We start from the raw sequence: 17,845 nt of genomic DNA, 5'->3' as shown, positions 1-17,845 counted from the left end.
GATTGCTTGGAACTGTTTTCTTGGGTAAGGCAATCTGCTGATGCACGCCCTCACTTTCACCGGCTCCTGGTTCCCTCTGGGAGAACCCCAGATTCCGCTCCTGGTGTGCGGGATCCTTTGTGTTTGGGGAACAGCCCCCTTTCCAGGCCCCTCCGTAGTCACACCTGCAGTCCAGCCAGACTGACCCCCGAGATCCCTGCAGCCCTGTGCTGCTTTGTGCGCCTTTTTTATTTTCTTCTGTCTGCCCGAAATACACCGCCTCCCGTTTGCCCACCTGGTACACGCTTAGACTCAGCCTAAGTACTCATTATCAAAATTTAGAAAGTGTAAATAGTTGGAAAGGAAAAACAAAGAGAAGTTATCTGTGATTCCACCCCAGAGATACTTTGTTGACCGTGTTTATCTCTGTACTTTCAGGCCCTTTTCTGTTTGTTTAGAGACTCTGTTGTCTGTGACCACGCAGCCCCCGGCTGAGGTCCTTTCCAGAGCTCAGTCTTTACGTTTCCTTCGAGAGATTTCTGACTCATGAATCGGGCTTCCCGTCACCGATGTGACTAGTCTGCTTTTTTTGTTGTTGTTTCTTTTCTCAGTTGAGCCTTTACCCTCACACACTTCCTGGGAAGGACCGAGGCTTTTCTTCTCCCTAGAATGCTAACCGTGTTGGGACAATGGGCCCTGCCGCTAATTAGGTAGTTTTGGTTTCTCCGTGCCCCAGTCTTCAAGGCCCAGGAACAGAGATCACGGCTGTCAGCTATAGAAGCCTCCCCTAAAAGGGCCGAAAGGCCAGTCGCTGAGGATTTGTTGGGAGGGAGGAGGGGGATCTATTTTCAGCTGTCACAAAGGAATAGTCCCCATCACTGACTTTAATGACTAGAAAATCTTCTCCTAATACCAAAGGCTCTTGTCTGGATTTCAGGACGGCTCCCTACCCCTCACCCCCAGCGTGCCACCTAGAGTTCATTAATAGTCCCCTTACAGCTAGGCCTTCCATTTCAGCACAACCAGTCCTGGGCTTCGCACATGCCTCTCGGGGTACGCATTCCTATTTTGCTTGTTTGTAGACATTTGATATTCCCTCCTGAGTGTTTATCTTTAAAAACACAGTGTATGTGGTGGGGAGAGGAGGCTGTGGAAGATTTAAGGAGCCCTAAAGAGCCTCGTTCTCTCTCCCTGCCCCCCCTCCGCTCCCCCCGATCACGCCCTCTCAAACCTTCTCCTCCAGTGTACTTTCCTGAGCTCCAAGGGCCCTTCTTTTGCCTCTGTAACTTGTTTCCTTAGCCCGTGTCTTTATGGCTCATTTTTACTACTTCTGTAACTTTCTAAATAAACTTTCTCTCATAATCTGAAACAAATAATCTGTAAATGTGCTCCCTTCCCTCCTGTCTGCCGGGGGGGGGGGGGGATGAAAGCAGAACCATGTGCTGGAGAAGCACTTCTGCCCTGTCCGGGACTCCAGCCCTGCAGACCTCGGCTTCCGCTGTGCAGGAGGGAGGCGCTGGGCTGCAGATCTCTCTCGGTGAAGCACCCTTGCAGCCATGGGTCCTGGCCTGGGCGTCCCTTTTCGTTGGTGGTGTGGCTTCTCTTCATCTGCTGAGGCTCTGTGAGGCTCAGTTCCTGGGCTTCTGCCTTTCCAGGGCTTCCCAGGGCTTCCTAACCATTCCCGGGGAGATTGTTCCGTTGTCCTTCTCTGCCTGTCCTAGCTTCCCCTCCCACCTTCCTCCCCTCCCACCTTCCTCCCCTCGCCTCAACTGTTGAGTCAGTCAGGTGTGATCTTCAGTTCACTTAACAGACTCCGAAAGACAAAGACTCCCATCTAAACAGCCTACCTTTTTTCTGTGGTGTGGTCAACCAAACAGGGATTTTGAGCTAGTAGGGTCTTATTGTATATGATCACCAGTTAGAAATTATTTTGGAACATCTCACCAAGTTTCTCACTGCAGACTTCTCATTTTGCTTATCCTTATCACCATTGACTTGTCACTACACTGTTACTCAAGAGGAACCGGGGGAATTTGGAGGCAGAAGGCTCCCCCTGTCCTTGGAGCGGCTGAGAATTACGTGTCCCCACAAGCCTGCTTCCACCCTGTTCCACAAGGCAGAGAGATCTCCTAAGGGAGGATCAGTCTGGCTGCAGCCTGCCATAAAGAAAACAAAGTCCTCCTGGCCCCCAGGACAACCCACTTTCCCAGACCACTCTGGGTTGATCATGTGAGCATACTGATGGGCTGAGGCCACCCATGTCGAGCTCAGAAATGTATAAAGTCACTTAGAGAAGCAAGAGTCACAGTGGCATCTAGTCCCTTGCATCCAGAGAGCATGCTCTTATGCTCTATATCATTTGCTCTGTTGGGCTCTAGGAGGACCTCAGCTCTCCTCCTTGCTGGCCTGGACACCCTGTAGGCACCATTACACTCAGCATATCAAAAATGGAACTGCGAACTCCAGTGTCTTGCTGGGTGTTCCTGCTGGTGCTCATCTTCCCTTTCCCTGGCACCCCTTTTCTCTAACCGGAGTTCTAATCTGATGCTCTGTTTACAAAGTGTCATTTCAGCCTGCCCGCTCTTCCTTTTCAGGCCGCTGTTCTCTCTCCTGCGATACGGCAGAAGTGAGCCGGTGGTCTCATCACCCCTGGTCCCGGCACTCGCCAGTGTATCTGATACATCCCTGCCATAGTTGTTGTTAAAAAGAACCATCTGACAAGCCAGTTGGGTATAATGGGTCCCTGTTGCCCGGCCCCCTGGTCCTCAGTCTCGGGTCACCCTTGCCCTTCGTGATTTGTCTTCTGTGGATCTTCGAGGCTTCAAGTTCATGCCTTTCTCATTCCTGTTGAGAGTGTTTTGTTGGCATTCTCTACCTGCTTCTACCTCTTTTCTCCCTACCTGCCTCACTCCACCTCCACACAAACTCAGAGTTACTGGCTAGCCTTGGCTAAATAGGTTTATTAGGTACTAAAATATTACAACACAAAGCCACCTTCTCCTAGTGGGATGGAGCCCTACATCACTGACCCTTCGTGACTGGCCTTTGCCTCTCTCTCAAGCCTGTTTGTCCACACTGTCCCCGACTTTGCAGCCTATTCCAGGCACGCTGAACTGCTCATTGCCAGGTGCCCTGTGCGGGTTCATTGCCCTAGCCTGAAACGGACCGCGTCCCCCTCAACAGGTGAACTTGCAGGCTCAGCTTTGATTCTGGCTTCTCCACGAGACCGCCCTTGATGTCTTAAGCACGAGAGGAGCACTCCTCCCACAGCTGTCTTCCTTGCCCACCTTGAGTTTGAATAATTATTGTTACTTTTTTGTGTGCAGACGTCTCTACAGAGCAATTTAATTGAGTCCTATCTGTAAATTCCTGAGGAAGGGCATTTTTGAAGGCACAAGTCCTGTCGCTGACTCCAGTCTCCTGTATGACCTCTTTCCCTTAGTTGGTTTTGCCTGACTTTGTATTTTTGCCAATCTGGTTGGTTTAAAAATGGAATTTCATTGCAGTGTGTTTGTTTGCGGGGGGGGGGGGGGGTGTTAAGAAATAAGACAGAAAATGTCTCCTTGTAGTAAGTGTGAGAACAGGAATCAAAGCAGGGGGAGGGGACAGCAGGGTGCAGGGGGAGAGGGAGCGGTCTGGGACTGAACAGGCTGATGAGGATTGGAGTTCTGCTGCCAAGGACAATGAAGAGAGAAGGCCCAGAGTAGAAAGTACAAGGGCTATGATTGTAGCGATGGACCAAGAAATCCGTCTCTCTCTAGGATATTAATGATAGTTGTTTTTGAAGTTTTCTTCTCAGTAGAGTCTTTCTTTTATTTTCATCTTTATCCCACTTACTTTTTTGGATTTGTTCTGTGTCAGTTTTTCTTCTGATTTCTGGTGATCCTCTGCTGCCTACTGATTTATGAGAGCGGAGCCACTGAAAAGCTGAGTCAGCTTTGTACGCTTAGATAGGGCTTGTCAGCGGGGCTTTGCTGCTGGGTAAGAGGTAAACCCTGGGGACTGCCGTCTGTCCCTGGCCTTAGCTCTTCTCTCCTGCTGGTCGGCTTTCCCACAGAAGACCCCTGAGCCCTGCTGCGCTGCCCTGACAGCCAAGTAGGGGAAGTGCACAAACCCCCACTGAGCGCACCCCATCCCGCGCCCTCCACGGAGGGGCTCAGGGCGGATGCTTCACCACCAGACTTTCAGCAGCTCTGTTTTCATGCCCACTTTTACCCCCACTTCTAGAGGTACCAGTGCCCACATTTCTAAGACGTTGGGTGGGTTCTGCAGGGTAAATCAGGTCACTTCGTAGCCTTTCATTACCCGCTTAGAATTCAGCTTTCTTCAGGCGGCTACATCAGACACAGCTTGTTGACCTGCCCGCCAGCGTCTCAGACCTGGTTGCAGGTACCTCCTTTCCTGTTACCGCAGGCTGTGTGTCTGGAAAATCTCATGAGTACTGAGTGCAGAGTCTCAGCAGAGGCTGGAGCTACATGCTTTCATTCGACTTGCCCGCTTCGAGTCACAGGCACTACTCACACCGCGGGGAAGGGGAAGGCACTTGGTGTCTGTTCAGTCTTCTAAGTTCCGTGCATACATTTGATTTCCAAAGCTGTGGTGTAGTCAGTGAGACAGCTTCCTGGTTAATCTTCTCTCTGCATATTAGGTAAATAACCCACTTTGGCGTTCGTGCTTATTTCAGGCCTTGCTCCTAGGAAAATGAGAGTGTGGCCACTGGCTAGTTAACCAAGCGGAGTCTCTCAGGGCTGCAGACCGGACTGTGCAGCGGGCTGAGGGGAGACAGGGTCGCGAGGTGTGGCGCGGGGTCCTCAGGAGCGGAGCGGAGGGCCAGCACCGGGGGTGCCCCCACCAGAAACACAGATGGGGGCGAGCTGCTTCAGCCACGGGAGGGGTAACGGCTGCCAGGCGTTGAAGGAATAGTTCTGGAGGGGACACAGAAGAACTTTTGTGGGGGCAGGGTCTCACCAGACACATTTCTCTTTTTCTAATTTTGCCTGGTTTTAGTCATCTCATTTCATCTCCACCACAGCCACTGGGGTCTCACCTGGACCATTATTGTCACTGCCTCGGTGGTCTCCCGGGGCTCCCTCGCCAGGCGGGGAGGGGCTCATTCCTCTGCCTGGGACTGACCAGGGAGAGCAGGGGTTTGCCAGGGAGACTCCAGTGGCAGGACCTCCCGGGATGGGCAGAGCGTGGAGCCTGGGAGCCTGGCAGAGCGGCCACACTGAGGAATGGCGGGGGCCCGCGGCCTTGGGTGCCGTTGGGCCCTCGTGGGGGAGCTCTGCGTGGGACCCCGGCTGTGGGCTCTTCCCAGCAAGAGCCTGCTTCCAAATGATGTGTGAGCTCGGGGGTTAGAGGATTTCATCGATAGTGTCTGAGTTCTTTATCGAAAAAAATACCTATGTATATTTTTTAAAAATTTAACGATGCTGACAATGAACCCCTATGCTTTTGAGAGAAGCCTGACCTCTACTCAAAAAAATGGGCCTGTCTTACATGATAGACTAAGTTAAATGATCATCTCTACCCATATTTAAAATGACATTTGTACACGTGGCTTATTGCTTGAATTTCAGAAGGACATCATTATAAAACTTTTTAAAAATTAATTTTTACCCAAGGACATGGCTCTCATTGATTCTAGAGAGAGAGGGAGGGAGAGAAACTGATCAGCTCACACGCCCTGACCCGGGGACGAACCCGCAACCCCTTAGTGTACGGGACGATGCTCCAACCAACTGAGCCCCCCGGCCAGGGCAGAACCTTTTTTTTTACCTGATAAAATAAAGTGATTGAGGCACAAAATATGTGGCCCATGGGTTAGGAAATAGTATCAGTGACTGCGAAGAGTCAAACTTAAGCCCTGGCCGGTTTGGCTCAGCAGTTAGAGCGTTGGCCTGTGGACTGGAGAGACCCAGGTTTGGTTCTCACCGGGGCACGTACCTCGGTTGCAGTTTGTCCCCGGCCCCGATTGGGGTCACGTGGGTGGCAACCGGTCGATGTGTCTCTCTTGGGTCGATGTTTCTCTCTCTCTCCTTCCTTCTCTATCTGAAGATAAATGCAAAAAAAAAAAAAAAAAAGAGTCAAACATAATTGACAGCACCAAGAGTCACGATCTCTTTTTACAGCTAAGTTACTGTTCCTTGTTTTGTGCATATAAGAACAAAATAAAGCAAGCTTATCAGAGGCCCTTTTAAAGTTGGTCTTTGCACACTGATATAAAAACAATCCCAGGTTTGGGAGTGTGAGAGAGGAACGTGTGGGGTAGGACTTTCCTGTCTCCGGGGAACGGTGATGAATGGAGTCAGAAAAAGCTTCGAGTATCCAAGTCAGAAGCCTAAAAATGGCAACTCGGTTTCCTCTCATAAATGGGCCTTTGCATTGTGTAAGTGGGGACAATGGAAATAGAAGCCAGAGTCATAGTTTATTTTGAGATTGTTGTAAAACATTTGTCCCCCATTAGAGGACCGGGGACGCCCTGGAACTCCAGTTGTGCTCTGACCCCTCCCCCCAGTCCTGCACCATCAGCCCTCGGGGAGCACAGGCCTTCCTGGCTGTTGCCATATATATATATGTTCTTATTCCCATCTGATCCTCTCTCAGCCCTAAAATAATCAGCATGAACAGAATGAAGCAGGTGGCACAAGCCTTCCTTGGCATCCTGGCAGATCTGTATCACTCACTCGGTATTTTTAGAATCAAGGGGATTGAAAATTATGTCCTGAGATGTTTTGGGGGAAGACTTACTATCTTTCTGCGGTGACAGGTGTTGAAATATTACTGTATTGGAGACTCAAATGCAGTCTGTGTGTCACGTCACGGAATAGACCGATTATCCTCAGGACCATCCCTCTGTCAGCTCTGTGCTGGGATTGTTGGTGGTTTGCCAGATAATAGAAAGTTAATCCCAAGTCTGTTTCAAGGATGTGGCCACAAAGCGCATCAGGTTTCAACCAGAGATCGGAGTCCGCGGCAGCGGCCAGCGCTGGTCAAGTACGTGGTGATGGGAGACGCTGTATTATCCTCATGCTCGTTTTTTAAAAATAGCTGAGCTTTGATCTTTGGCCACAGTGAATGTCTGTTCTGTTGGGAAAGGTTATTTTTATAGAAGTTTGTGATTATATCATGAAAACGGTGCAGATATTTACATGTGAAGGTCCGTATTAATGAGAGACACAGTTACAGTGAATGAAATAACTGTGTGTGAATTTGAATTCACCATTAAAAAAGACTTGCTGAAGAAGTTAAAGAATGTTCATGATCATAGAATTAATTCAGTTCCTATCTGAGGACTAACTTTGCAGTTAGCATGGGGCCAGGTGTATTGAGCACACAGATCTAACACCCGGTGAGATAAAGTCTTGGGAAGAGACATTTATGAAACAAGTTCCATAGGTATAAGCATGTCTAATGGACTTAACTTTCGGTTCTTTGGGAGAAAGTCCAGTGGAGGAGAAAAAGGAGAAGGAAATGTGCCCCACATTTAAATACAATGTGGCCGTGTCTGAAACTCTCTGGCTGTGTTCCTCCATCGCTGAGGCCCCAGAGAAATGGGGGGAACGCCGTGGTGATGTGGGGCTGCGGGACTGAGGCAAATGGCTGGAGGGGGGATCTGGGAGAACCTCAGTCATGAAAGGCAGAGGCCTCTCTTAATTGAACACATCTTATTTTTCCTTTGTACTCTTGATGTGTTGGGAAGCAGTCGGTCAAAGGGATGTCTTTGGAGCAACAAAAGAATGCAGGCTAATTTCTCCTTGCACCCTCAGAGGCCCTTTCTGCACACGTAAGCAGGTGTAACTTCCAGACGACCGTCCCCCCAGTGTGAATAACGAATGGTGAGTGACAGGCAGGGAGAAAACGTGTCTTCTGTCCGTTATATCCATGGCTGGGCAGTTAGAACCACTCTTAATGCCAGTGTTTCATAAATCCCATGTATGTGATGGTGTGTTTTCAGGTTGCAGCGTGCTTGCAAATCCATGTTTTAGTTGGTTGTCCCCAGCAGCCCGAGAACCAGGGGGACATCACACACGAGGAAATAGAAACTCAGGACAAAGCTAACAAGTGGCCAAGCTGGGATTTGAACTGGAGAATCTTCCTCACTGGATTAGTAGAATAAATGACTGGATCTCCGTGAATTCCTCCCTCGCTTCAGGAAAACCCGTGGGTGAGGTGGCGGCTCGGTTGTCTGTAGGACAGCATGGCCTTGCGTTCATCCCCTCGGACAGTGGCTGGGAGCCTGCCTGTGCTGTCCACCAGCGTTGGCCCCCATGGCTACTTAAACCAAAATTAGCTAAAAGTGTCTAGTGTTACATGTTGATTGTTCAGTAGTCGTATATGTGACATTCCCCCCATCATGGAGAGTTCTGTGGGACGTCCTAGTCATCTTTCGTAAAGCTAGAGTTGGGGAGGATGAATTTACTGAGAGAAGCTGAAAACAGTGTATCTCTGCAGGGGCTTGGTGGAGATGCAATATGGAATCCTCACCCCAAACCCGCTCCTCCTCCTGGGTGACTGGGGCTGCTTTAGGTTCAGCTGCGAAGACAAGGAAAGAGATGCATTTCACACCTCATGGTGTGTGTACATTTTCATTGTTTTTGACAGACCTGGGAAGAACCCAGAGCAGTTTTGAGTGAATGAGTTGAGTATATTTAAGGATGATGACCAACTCTCCCTCCGCCTTTTATAGCTGGGCCAGGATTAGCCAGACTTCGGCTGGAGGAGGATGCCTCATGAGACCTGGCAGCAGAAACTCGGCCACACAGGGTAGAATTCCTGGAAGGAATTATTTTGTGGCCAGGGTTGTTGGGGACGCCTCAAAGCAGGGCCGCAGGCGTGGACTGGGTTACATTGTGAGGGAGCAAGGCGCTGAGGACGGATTTGCACGGAGCCAGGGCGGGGGTACAGCTCAAGCCCCCACACTTTGGGGCAGAGGAACAAGGTGTGTGCTCGCTGCCCTCAGAAAGGAGGTTTGGTGCCAAGAGGCTGGCTGAGAGCACATGTGTCCCTGGCTCTGGATCAGTGCCGCAGCTTCGGGGCGAAGAGTGTCAGCCAGGAGGTTCCGAGCAGGTGGGGCAGGATGGTGAGGGGTGTCTGCCTGGGGCCGGCGCCTGTGAACTCGGTCCAGACACTGCAAACATCTGAGCTAGTTGATGAGGAACACAGATGTTTTGCCCACTAGAAAAGGAACATGCTTGCCTGTGTCCCTGTGCTGTGGGCTGATGTATTTAAAGAATCTTAAACTGTTATCGTACAGTTTCATCCAGCTAGACTCCAGCTTTCCGATCTGAAAGTAACTGAAAAGGTAAGTCGAGGTGGACTTTCCACAATACAGAGCAACTCGAAAGACTTGGCAGGAAATGAATGGCGGGGCACAGGCTCCTTGACGACCTGCGGTGATTGGTCGGCTAGCCCGAGGGCGCGCTCACTCGACAAAGCACAGAGGAGGCTGGCCTGTGTACAGAGCTCCTCCAGTGTGTTTAATGGAAGCGTCGAGGGCTCTAGTTGGCACTTGAGAGGTTAGCATCCCCCCGCCTGAGAATTTCTCCTCTACAATAGCACAGGACTGTAGGTAGCCAGGGTTGTACTGTTGTTTGTGACACTGCCTCAGACCCTTAAGGCTCCTCAAGTGATGGTCAGTTGGTAGAAAAAGAAGAGCCTGGTTTTCAGTGACTTTGCTTGGGTTCGAAGAGTGGCCATAATTTGGGTTTGAGGCAGTTGAGGTTGAAGAGTTGGCAGACTACCTCCTAGAAGTGGTCTGCCGTGGGTGTCTTGGCCCTCCAGGGTGGGGCTGGGGAATGGGGAAATGCCCCATGAACAAAGAAGGATAGAGATCAGTAGAGAGAGTTGACTAGGGGGCGGTGCCTACACGCCTCACTGCAGCCCGAGCTTTCCCCAGCCCATCACCAGCTGTTTCCCGGGATGTCCCCCCCCCCCCCAGGCATGCAGTGACTTAAACTTGTGGTATTCACATGTCATTTAATTGTAGAGTTCTTCTGCATGGTAACCTCATAAGCAAATGACCTTGGATGTATACAAATTATTTCGTCTCATCCCCTAGAAGTTTAAACAGGTGTGATGAACAACCTGTGTGACGCTGACAGTGGAGAGGAATAGCCCATGGCTTGAATAAGCAGGGGTGACTTGTTTCCGTAGCAGTAAAACACTCGGACACCCAGTTGTTCCATTCGGCCACCTGAGCCTCACACTGGGCTGAGATTGTGGTTCGGATAGACAGCACCGAGTCTGTGGAAAGAGCTCCCCCCTCACAAAGGAAAGGCTCATCTAGCAGCAAACCCTGCACTGACTCCTCGCCTCGGGGACGCTCGGACAGGTGGACCTGACTCGTGCAGGAGGACCTGACAGCACACAGGGGCGAGGGAGTTGTGCTGCGCTAGAGCCAAAGGAACACGTAGATTCTGGGTAGTCGATTCTGAACTGGTGGGGGAGGAAAAGCATTGTTTTTCAATAGCTAATGCAAGAAAACGGTTTCTCTTCTCTCCACAGACAGTCTGGTGATCCAGGACTAGCCCTGGCTCTAGTGATGCAGATTACCTTTCTACTCCTGGAATCACATCTGTGCCTCAGACTTGCTCCTCCCAGCCTGAGCCTGCACATAAACTAGGATGTGGGGCCGCGGGAAGCAGAGCTAGTGGTCCCCGAGAGGCCCGTGTCTGGTAGCACCCGGCCCAGAACGCTGCCTTTGCCCTGGGCTGGAGTCCAGCTGGGTGTCTCGCTGATGTGCTCAGCACCATCCTTCCCTTTGTGCTTAAATGGCACAGCATTTGGCCAGCGCATCTGAAAAGGAAGGTGTGAGAAGCAAAACCCATGGCCACCTACCCCTGCCAGTTATGTGGCCAGACGTTCCTCACCCTGGAGAAGTTCACTATCCACAGTTACTCTCACTCCAGGGAGCGACCTTACAAGTGCTTGCAGCCAGAGTGTGGCAAAGCTTTTGTTTCCAGATATAAATTAATGAGGTGAGAGGCTTTAGAAAAGGTGTGTGCTTTTACATATGCCTTTAAATGCCTTTGCTAGTCCTCGGAGCGAACACTGCAAGGGAACAGGGACGCCGAACGTGGGTGCATTTGAGCCTTTCACGCTGTCTCTGGTGACGCCTCGTTTTCTGGGACAGTTCTGCTGTGCTGGGTCAGTGCATTCTCTCGGCAAGTGTGTCTTGTGCTCCCGCAATAATGTGCCAGGTCTACGGACGCATGGCTGGGAGATAGTCGTGCAAACACAGACTCCTTGAAATTCAGATGTAATCTGTGTGCCAGAGGTGCAGGTGGAGAACGTGGCTTTTCCCTGCGTGGGGAGATCTTGGAAGGCTTCTCAGAAAGGCACCGTCCTAAGCTGTGATGTGAGAATGAACAGGAGGTGGACAGCGAGGAGGTTCTGGGAAACCCTCAGCCTTGGCCTTAGCGCCCACGTGGGCAGAGGTCGTGGGAGGAGGAGGAGGGCAAGGCTCAGTGTGGACGAGGAAGCAGCTCCTGGCAGGCCCTGTCCACGGTGCAGAGGATTTGTTTTATGCTAACGAGTCTGAGGAGTGAAGAGCATGATTTGACTAGGACGTTAGCGTGATGGCTCTGGCAGTCGTTTGGAGAACAGGGAAGAGGCGAGTGGACTGACCTGCAGTGTGCGGTGACAGCCCAGGTGTGGAAGAAGGAGCTTGTCCAGGTCCTGACGGTGGGGATGCGGGGAGGGACACCTCTCGGTGGAAGGTATGGAGCAGTTTCTCAACTTGGGTCTAGAAGCTACCCTAACAGCCAGAAATCTGTGGGTACACACATGTTGAGTATGTGCATTAATCAGATTTTCAAAGGCATCCATGATACAGCAAAGTATAAAAATCATGGTTACAGCAGGTGCTTTTAAAAAAGAGTACATTTAGTCTAAATTATTTATTGGGTGCCTATTCGGGACTTCCATGAGGAATATGGATATAGGAGCCGTAGCTTCTGCCTCCAAAGGATTCTTATATCCTAGAAAAGACCAAGTATGTACGAAATATACCGCAGGTGCACAGCCTCCGAGGGCTAGTGAGCACTGTGCGCAGGCCCGGGGCCCTCAGGCGCGCGTCAGAACGCCCCCACGTGGACGCTGCTTCTGATACCTGGCGAAGGGACATGTATCATTTGCCTTTAATTTTCATGAAGTGAACTTTTAGACGACTCACATTTTAGCACGTAGGTGACAGAATTTAGCAAGATTTACATCTGCATAGCATAAACACGGCCACATTACTGTGAAACCTGGGAGTGCACCTGAACAGGGAGGGCACTGGGAAGAGCTTTCAAACAGATACAAATGATGTTCCTGGTCCCTAAGACGACGACTGTTACGGATACTGTGATGCAGTGAGCTGACTTTTACCGTGAGGTTATAAGTGCTTACGGTGTTTAAAGTTCCAGTGGGTTCTTACCTAGACCACTCTTGAGTTGCATACATGTACATGCTGCGTGCCTACTGCATGCACCAGTTTTGCTGCAAAGGCTCCCTGTCTCGCACCAGGCTGCTCGTGTGCGCGCCGGGGTGACCCTCACTCGGACACCGGGGCGGCGCGCGCTCGGGGAAGCCCCAGGGAGGGTGTTGTGACTGTGGGTCAGTGGAGATCAATGTTTGGAAAGACAGTAGAGCTAACAGATTGTTGGAATGGCAGGAATTAGGTGGGATTCCTGTGGTAAACTGCACCGAAGACGACATCTTCAGCAGCCGTTAGGTGGTGGTTGCGAACAGGGGAAACAGCTTGTCCATCGGGAGTGTGACGTGAGGTGACAAGGGGAAGCAGCACCCTTTGAGCCAGGCCCGCCGCCGCGCAGCCCCCACACGTCTTGCCTGTCTGGCTGGAGCAGCCGTCTGAGAAAGGACTAGAGCGTGGTGGACGGCCAGGCGCCTAGGGTTTGCCTCGGCTTCTTTTAGGGCAGCATTCTGTCGCATTTCCCTGCGTGGCCCGCGCTCCGTTCTGTACGCAGAGCTCGAGGGACAGAACCGCTGAGTGCCTACCGAGGGGAGAACCTGGGCCCTGCGCCAGCCGAGCAGGTAGACTGCAGGCCGGCCGGCAGGTGGAAGCCGGCCAGAGGCCTGATGTGAGCAGCTGTCCCTGAGGAACCGTAAGGGTGTGACGACCCGGTGCCACCCCGCAGGGGCGGTCTGTGGCGCTGCTGGAGGACCCACGGTATGGTTTCATGGTGTGAGGTAAGAGAGGACGACGGAAGGAAACGAGGGGTTGGAGTAATGGCAGCCACAGGACGATGTGTCCTAGGCTGGGATGTGGCGCGAGCGAGGAAGGGGTGCATTAAGAGAGGAGGCCGGATGCAGACAGAGGAAAGGAAAAACTCCAGAGGGACAGAGCTGGTAACGTGAAAAGCGGTGTCATTACTCAGGGCCTAAGCGTTGTCAACCTGTTCCTTTCTCATGGGTGGCACAGCAGGGGGGCAGGAAAGGGGGCAGGAATCCCAGGCCTAGAGTAGCTACCTCTGGGTGGTACATAAACTCTAATCAGACAAAATCCTCCACAAAGAAAAAAGCGGAGGTCCAGGGCAGAGCTCTGGGGTCCTCTCTGCCAGTATGGGGCCAAATAGAAAACTGTTCCAATCCAAGTTCGTCAGCCAGGCCCCTCACATCTGTTCCTGCTGATACAGCTATGGATATCCTGCATAAGAGCGGGGTTATTTGTGAGAGGTGCCAGATTCTAAAATCTCTTTCTGCAACCTGCCAATGTGTTTAAATACATCTGGAACTTGCAGCCATCATCATTTCCGATCTCCCAAATACCTGTTGCGTCGGCCTCTGTCCTCAGCACTGTGTGCACCTGTCTCTGTCGTCCGTTTCCCTTTGCTTGCTGAGCTCGTGCCCTGGAAGGTGGAGCTTACTTTTCTTTCTATCTCTTATGCAGAGCAGGCTGGTTTTGTTTGTTTGTTTGTTTGTTTGTTTGTTTGTTTGTTTGTTTTTTAAGGGAGAGAGGGAAAGGACTTGAGTTTTTAAAACACAAGAATTTGGGTTTTAGGAATTCAGTGAAACTATGATAGAAATGGAATTGAGGTGGTTTTCCAAAACAGATTTGTGCTTTACAAATACAAATATAAAATAGCTATTTTGAAATTCCAGATTGACTAGGATGACCCAGGCGTGTCCCTGAAAATCAGTTAAAGAAACACTTGTAACTACCGCTGCCAGGAGCAGCACCAGACTCCCAGAGAGAGTCCTTTCGAATGTGGCCAGTGAGACCACCGTCAGGACCTGGGTTGGAGGGCTCTGCCAGGGACCCCGAGGAAAGGGGGCTGCGCACGTCTGCAGGAGAGCAGACAGGAAATGTTCAGTGAGGAGCCAAGGTGTGCGCGTCAAGATCTCATGGGAGGCATGGATTCGAGGACAGGTGGTGGGCTTGGCGTTCTGGGTCCAGTTAGACACTCTCTGAGATTAAGGATGTACTGTTTGGTTTATGTCTATGGCCTGAATATTCTGTCTCAATCAATACAGACCAAGGAGCAATTGTATTCGAAACAATAACCTAAAATGGGTGTGGAGGGGCAAATTGTCACTTTTGGAAATTCAGGAATTTTCTATGCATAGAATACCCATTTAAATCCTTCCTGAAAAATATTTTTCATGATCACAGATTTTATTTTTATTAAAAAAATTTTTTCTTTATTTTATTGATTTTAGAGAGAGAGAGGAAGGGAGAAGGAGAGAGAGAAACATCGATGAGAGAGAACATTGATTGGCCACCTCCTGCATGCCCCCCACTGGGGATCGGGCCCACAGCCTGGGCATGTGCCCTGACCGGAATCAAACTGGCAACTTCTTGGTGCCTGGGTCAATGCTCAACCACTGAGCCACACCGGCTGCGCACGATCATATATTTCAAAATACTTGTATACATTTAACAGTCTCTTTGTATACATTAGGAAAATATGTACTCAAACTATATTCTCTACAGGTTCGAAAATTTCATTATATCTTTAGTAGCACCTGTTTTTTTTATTATGGACTTTTACGTATGCTTAGAATGTAGAAAAATATTTTAAAACTGAAAATGATTTCTTAAACCACCACCTAGAGAAAACTACTATTAACATTTTAATATTGTTCTTGTATCTTCGGCTCTTAAAAAACAGTCAGTTGTGAAATTCTCCCTTCTGTTCCTAGACACATGGCTACCCACTCGCCCCAGAAGACTCACCAGTGTGCTCACTGTGAGAAGACGTTCAACCGGAAAGACCACCTGAAGAACCACCTCCAAACCCATGACCCCAACAAAATGGCCTTTGGGTGTGAGGAGTGTGGGAAGAAGTACAACACCATGCTGGGCTACAAGAGGCACCTGGCCCTGCACGCGGCCAGCAGCGGCGACCTCACCTGTGGGGTCTGTGCCCTGGAGCTAGGGAGCACAGAGGTCCTGCTGGACCACCTCAAAGCCCACGCCGAAGAGAAGCCCCACAGCGGAACCAAGGAGAAGAAGCACCAGTGCGACCACTGCGAGAGATGCTTCTACACCCGGAAAGATGTGCGGCGCCACCTGGTGGTCCACACAGGATGCAAGGACTTCCTGTGTCAGTTTTGCGCCCAGAGATTCGGGCGCAAAGACCACCTCACCCGGCACACCAAGAAGACACACTCACAGGAGCTGATGAAGGAGAGCTTGCAGGCTGGAGATTTCCTGAACACCTTCCACTCTCTCTCCCCCCAGTTTCAGCTGAAGGCAGCCACACTCACTCCTTACGCTCTAGGAGCTGCTGTGCAGAATGGGCTGGCTGGTAGCTTGCCAGGTGAGGTACACAGCCACACCCTCAATCCCTCAGAGCCAGCCTGCCAGCCTGTTCCACCACTGCCAGAGTCCCTGGTCCCCATGCACCTGGCACCCCCCAGCACTCCCCCTCCACCCCTCCAGAATCACAAGTACACCAGTTCTACCTCATACCCCCCACTTGCCAACCTGACCCTCAAAGCAGATACTAAAGGGTTTTGCAATATCAGTTTGCTCGAGGACTTGCCTATGCAAGAGCCTCAGTCACCTCACAAGCTCAGCCCCGGTTTTGATCTGGTTAAGGGAAGTGCTGGTAAAGTCACCCTGCCCAAGGAGCTCTCTGCAGATGCTGTGAACCTAACAATACCTGCCTCTCTAGACATTTCCCCCTTGTTGGGCTTCTGGCAGCTGCCCCCTCCTGCTACCCAAAATGCCTTTGGGAACAGCACCCTTGCTCTGGGGCCTGGGGAGTCTCTGCCCCACAGGCTGAGCTGTCTGGGGCAGCAGCAGCCAGACCCCTCACTAGCCATGAGCACCATGAGCCTGGGCCAGCTCCCGCTGCCCCCCATCCCGCATGTTTTCTCAGCGGGCACCAGCTCCGCCATCCTGCCTCATTTCCATCATGCATTCAGATGAATGGCTTTCAAAGCATACTTTTCTTATTCTGGAAGATGTTTTAAGGAGCATTTTAAATGTCAGTTATAATACAAGGAAAGATTTGGAAAGCAGGACTGGGGATATGGCTTATTCAGTGACACCTGGCTTGAGATAGGAGTTCTCGAACTGCATGTATCGTGCCAATCTGTCCTGAGTGTTCATGCTTTGTACCAAATGTAGTAAGCAAGTATTCTTTAATGGAACTGCAACTATCTGTTGTCATAACCGACATCCAAACAAGGGCTGCTATATATCGTTGTTTGTCAAATTGAGTTTAATCGTAAGCCATGATCATAATAATGTTAACTAAATAACTTTATGTGGCACTGCCTAGTAAGGGAACCATGGAAAGGTTTGATTTCTCCAAAATTGGAGATTCTTTTTTTTTTTTTTTTTTTTTAAATACGAAAATAATCTTTATATTGCATACTATAACTAGGCTGTGTATTTCTTTTCAGGGACTTTTCTACCTTCAGGGTTGGATGTAGTTTAGTTACTATTGCCATAGCCAACCTGTAGTTTTACAAAAACAATTTCTTGTGGAATTATAGACGTCTCCATTTTAAACAAGCATTTTAAATGTAGTTTGAATGTTTTCCACAAGATGCTACAATGTGAGTTATCACTTCATGTATCTTAAAGACTAAACTGATTGTCAGTTACATCTGACAGAAAAAAAAAAATCACTGTGTAACCAGATTAAGTGGTAGAATAATCCAGCTGTCAGTCAATAAAAGCATTTTGCTGACTTTAATATTGATTATATTTTTAACAGGAATTTAAGAAATATTACTGGAATTTTTAAATATATATATATATTAAACAAGAATTTTCTTTGCTCTGTCTGGCTTAAAATACTACTCTGCTTAAGTATATTTTTAATCACCAATAAATAGATGCATTTTAAAATTCATCATTTAAGTCAATATTAGTTTTATTCAAAAAGATTAACATTTTGCAATGTAACTATAATCTCTTTCTTGAATTTGGTATCTAATGAGTTTTAAGAATATGAAACCTAACCTTTTTTAAAAGCTCCTTTGTCTTTTGTGTTTAGAGGCTTTCTATATGAAGATATATCTTACATATAATAAACTCTACAAATCCTGACTATGGCTCGTTTGATTTTTACATACAGCGACGCCGCCTAGCCATCCAGATCTGGGTACAAAACATTCCCAGCTCCCTCGCTGGCTCCCCATGCCCCCTCCTGGCATTACTTCCCCCACAGAAACTACTGTCTGGCCTCAGCATCTACTAGAAACCAACTTTTTTTTGAGTAAAATTATGATTTAAGGTAGAAGCGTATGTGCTCCAGTTAAATTCACAACGCTAAGAACTTCTTTCTAAAAATCACTGTATAAAGTTCTGAATGCTTGTAGATTGTGAATTTATTTCTGATATGTAGATCACAACACCAGCCACTGGAGTGTGGTTCCCCCGGCAGTTTGGGGGCGGGGGTGC

General features: G+C 49.6%; 1 protein-coding gene across 7 annotated transcripts in view; it reads left to right on the top strand.

Annotated features, from left to right (window-relative positions):
• PLAGL1 (PLAG1 like zinc finger 1) overlaps nt 1-17,490 on the top strand; it is a 104,186-nt gene extending 86,696 nt beyond the window's left edge. For 5 of the 7 annotated variants that reach the window (XM_036248535.1, XM_036248538.1, XM_036248534.1 and 2 more), the window contains 2 exons: nt 10,486-10,958; nt 15,127-17,490. In XM_036248535.1, the coding sequence (XP_036104428.1) occupies nt 10,807-10,958; nt 15,127-16,360 (1,386 nt within the window). In that variant the 5' untranslated portion in view covers nt 10,486-10,806 and the 3' untranslated portion in view covers nt 16,361-17,490. Of the gene's footprint in view, nt 1-7,679; nt 7,818-10,485; nt 10,959-15,126 lie in introns of those variants that run through there. The other 2 variants (XM_036248539.1, XM_036248540.1) reach the window with 2 other exon arrangements.
• The last annotated feature ends 355 nt before the right edge of the window (nt 17,491-17,845 follow it).

The sequence above is a fragment of the Molossus molossus genome, unplaced genomic scaffold (genome assembly GCF_014108415.1).
Source record: "Molossus molossus isolate mMolMol1 unplaced genomic scaffold, mMolMol1.p scaffold_m16_p_8, whole genome shotgun sequence".
In the NCBI taxonomy this organism is placed as follows: Eukaryota; Metazoa; Chordata; class Mammalia; order Chiroptera; family Molossidae; genus Molossus; species Molossus molossus.
This window is presented reverse-complemented; position numbering and strand designations above follow the sequence as displayed.